This window comes from Anoplophora glabripennis, unplaced genomic scaffold (assembly GCF_000390285.2).
Source record: "Anoplophora glabripennis isolate ALB-LARVAE unplaced genomic scaffold, Agla_2.0 scaffold1543, whole genome shotgun sequence".
Taxonomy (NCBI): Eukaryota; Metazoa; Arthropoda; class Insecta; order Coleoptera; family Cerambycidae; genus Anoplophora; species Anoplophora glabripennis.
Window position 1 is genome coordinate 50,575 of NW_019417618.1, and position 3,884 is coordinate 54,458.

General features: G+C 32.3%; 1 protein-coding gene across 1 annotated transcript in view; it reads right to left on the reverse strand.

The window, feature by feature from the left end:
* LOC108916197 (EF-hand domain-containing protein D2 homolog) overlaps window positions 1–2,429 on the reverse strand; it is a gene marked incomplete at its 5' end in the record, with an annotated part of 6,733 nt that extends 4,304 nt beyond the window's left edge. The window contains one exon of the mRNA XM_018722404.1: window positions 2,147–2,429. Coding sequence (XP_018577920.1) covers window positions 2,147–2,429 — 283 coding nt within the window. The remainder of the gene's footprint in view (window positions 1–2,146) is intronic.
* Between the last annotated feature and the right edge of the window lie 1,455 nt (window positions 2,430–3,884).

A 3,884-nucleotide genomic window follows, 5' to 3' on the forward strand; every position in this document is an offset into this window, starting at 1 on the left:
AATTTTTTTTCAAAATCTGGATTGCAAAATTATTATGCAAAATCTGTAGAACCGATTTTGATGAAATTTGGTATGATGATTCTACATAACATGTAGTTTTCTTGAGCCAAGTATAAAGGTCCTATACCCAATTTAAATACCCCAAAAAAATTCCGATTTGTAACTAGTAATGTTTTGTAAAATATTTAATTACAGACATTTTTTTCCTTTTCCATTTTCGCCTAAAATCAACTCTTGAAAAGATACATAATTAAATAGGAAGAAAAATATGATATTTTTCGAATTTTTTTAACATATTGTGCCGCCAAAAGTTAAGCCAACGTTTTTTTTATGCGCATAGAAAAAATTTCATTTCTAGTGATATTTGAAAGCCAAAAATCTCCGTGGATATACGATTCACCCAAATATGGCTTTTTGAAACAGATACCGTCTGGACTAAAATCACATAAGATGAAACTGATGAAACAGCAGAAATATAAAGGAAAAAATAAAAAGAAACATGAGCTATGTAAAAACTGCATCATATGTTATTGTTACAGGATTTTAAATAGATACAATCTATTGACAAACGTTATTTCTCTTTGCATCAGTAGCATATAAATACGTATTATCTCTATCGTTTACACAAGTAGCTTGTGAGAGATCGTTTAGCACTTTGAAGTTTTTAAAAAATCGTTGAAAAGTTCGCTGACTCAGGAAAACTAGAGACTTTTATGTTAATGGCATTAAATATAGACATTTTAAATAGTTTGTCATTAGATGATATAATTAATGAATTAGTTTTAAAAAGTACACTTTTAAAAAATCTCCTTTTATATTAAATTGGAATTTTTAGATTATACTTAGCTCTACAACACAATATTTTTGATTTTACAAAAAATATATTTTAATGATTATTTATTTATTAAAAAGAATAATGCTTTAACTTCTTATACCTTCCAACTACTACTTATCCATTTAAAAAAATCTAAATTATTTTAATTAAAGATTTCAATTTTTATCTACAAACAAATTGTGAGATTAATTATTTTTAAAACAATATCAAATTATCTATGGCTAACTTTTTTCAAATATTTCAAATAAATCATTCATGAAGAACCTATTTAAAATAAAATAAATTCTGAAACTTTCAAAAAACGGGCCGCTTGATGAATGTTTCCCGGGCCTTTTCATCTAGCCAGTCCGCCTCTGCCATGTTTATTCATAAAAATATGTAAACATACGTCAAAAATGCAATCCTTTCCCAGATATAGGGTGTTCTGGTTGTATCACTAAAGAATTTTAAAATTTTTCAAAAAAAAATTTAAAACGGTTTGAGCTAAAACTTCTTACTTGCTATGTGTCTGTCTATTTAAGTGTAATTAATATATTACTATGCAAGAAAGTGACACACAGGGTGTTTTTTTTTGGATTTCCACTCCCTAGACCAGCCCATAACATTTTTATGTGTACGCCTGTTATTGTCGAGTATAATAAAAAATCTATTTTTAGTCAATGTTTACCTCTCGTGAAGTTTTGATACCTGCTATGAATTCCGAGTAATATACTTGGATAAACTTTTAGCATTAATTTAACTGAAATACAGGGTGTTCGAAGATTTCGTTTTTCCATTTGAAGGAACTAATTTTTACAATTTTATGCATAAAAAGTTTGTACGAACATAGTTCGTAAAATGATTCTGTTGGCCCAAAAATGAGTTTTATTTGACATCTCTTTCCAGAGTACCTAATAGTACCCCTGAAAAGCATTTAAAAAAGGAAAAGACAATGATATTCTCAAACTATTTCAGTCCAATCAATATTAAGGAATTATCAGTTTTAGGTAGGTACTCGAAATCTGTAGCAGATATCAAAATGTCACAAGACAAAAAATAATACTGTAGACAGTGCATGATTGGTTACATTACCTAATTTTACTTATACACAAGAGGTAGATACTACATTTTGTCATGTCTTCAATTTCATAATTTTGTTTCAGCAAATGATATAATTATAAAAAATTAACATTAAATTTTTTCAATTCAGTAATTTCTTCAGCATCCAGATTTTTTATGTGTAGATGTACACTTGATTGGTACCACTGGTTTTATAGTTTAAACTTATATATTTAGTGGAAAGTGTCCAATACTATCAAAAAACATACACACCTTGGCTTCAAAAAATTCCTTGGCTCCATTTACACCAACTTTGTCTACATCGACTTCTGTTAACCTGGCAAGTTGGCCCAAACCAGAGTCCTCATCCAATTCGCCCGCACGAGCTTTTCGGAAAACCAACATGAACTCGTGGAAAGAAAGACGACCATCACCATCTTCATCTACTTCTTTTATCATACCCTTCAGGCCTATATGGGTCTGTGGGGCACCCAAGACCTCCATCATACGTTTTAATTCATCTAAGCTTAGGTAACCATCTTTGTTTGTGTTGAATCTGAAACAAAATGATATACTTACTAGATTGTGGAAAAGAATATAAATAATACAATAGTGTATGACCATCTGTTAACATATAAAATTGCTCCATGATATCCCATGATGTACTGATATCATGACTAGACTCTTTTTTAAATAAAAAATGTTGTGCTACATAAGATTATATAAAATATTTTTGTTGATATTAGGCATTCAATTTATTAAAATAAAAACACTCGTAACTGCTAAGTTAAAAAAAAGGCATACAGTTTGTAATGCTTCAAGCAAGGAATTGTTTAAATTTTATATGTGTATTTTACTTCTTAGAGTTTAAAAGCATTTTATTTAGTAAATTAATTGTACAATTTATAACAAAACTATTGTATGCATGCTTGACCATGCTTAGTGCAGTAGCAGAGTGTAACAGAGCCGGCGCAAGGGTCGGTGGCCTTCACAGCTGACGCGCGTTTTGAACTGTTATTTACGGAACTGTAGTACACTACTCAAAATAATTAGAGGAACACTTATTTAAATCTCAATAACTTTTTTATTAGTAATATTATATAATAACATTTTGTTCGAATAAATTTACGAAAATAAAACAAATTTACATAATCACTCTTGAGACAACAGCGCCAATTCAAAAAACTACAAGAAATAAAGTGAAGAGTCTGTGATCCTGTCTGTATAACATAAAGGTCCTGGTGAGATTTGGTTCACTAATATCGTGTAGGTCTTCCATTAGCACGAATTACTGCTTGACACCTCCGTGATAAGCTTCGAATGAGCCTACGAATGTCTTCTTGTGGTATATTCTCCCATTCTTCGATTAGGGCATTTGTTAACTGTTGGAGAGTCTGAGGTGGGTCTGGGCACCTCCGAACACGCCTATCTAACAAATCCCAAAGATGTTCGATGGGGTTTAGATCAGGACTTAGCGGAGGTCAATCCATAAATTGAATCCCGTGATGTTGACGGTAGTTCATGGTGATAATCGCAGTATGTGGCCTTGAGTTATCTTGCATAAACAGAAAATTTGGACCTATACCATAAGCGGCTGGTATAGCATGATCTTCTAGAATGAGATCAATGTACCGTTCAGCGGTTAGAGTCCTTGGAACTATGACAAGATCGGTTCTTTAATCAAGACTAATTCCGCCCCAAACCATCACTGACCCACCACCAAACCTTTTGACTTCTTGTATGGTAGCTGAAAAATGGCGTTCATGTGGACGTCGGTATACACGTACTCGACCATCACAACAACTTAAACGAAATCGTGACTCATCTGTGAAAAGTACTGGTCTCCAATATCGAAGTTGTCATGCCACATGCTCACGTGCAAAATGTAAACGAGACCGTATGTGCTACGGCGTTAAAATAGGTTTTCGCACGGGTCTTCTTGGTCTCAAGTTTGCTTCTCTCAATCTATTCCTAACTGTCTGATCGGGAATTTCCGACCCATGAGTCGTTC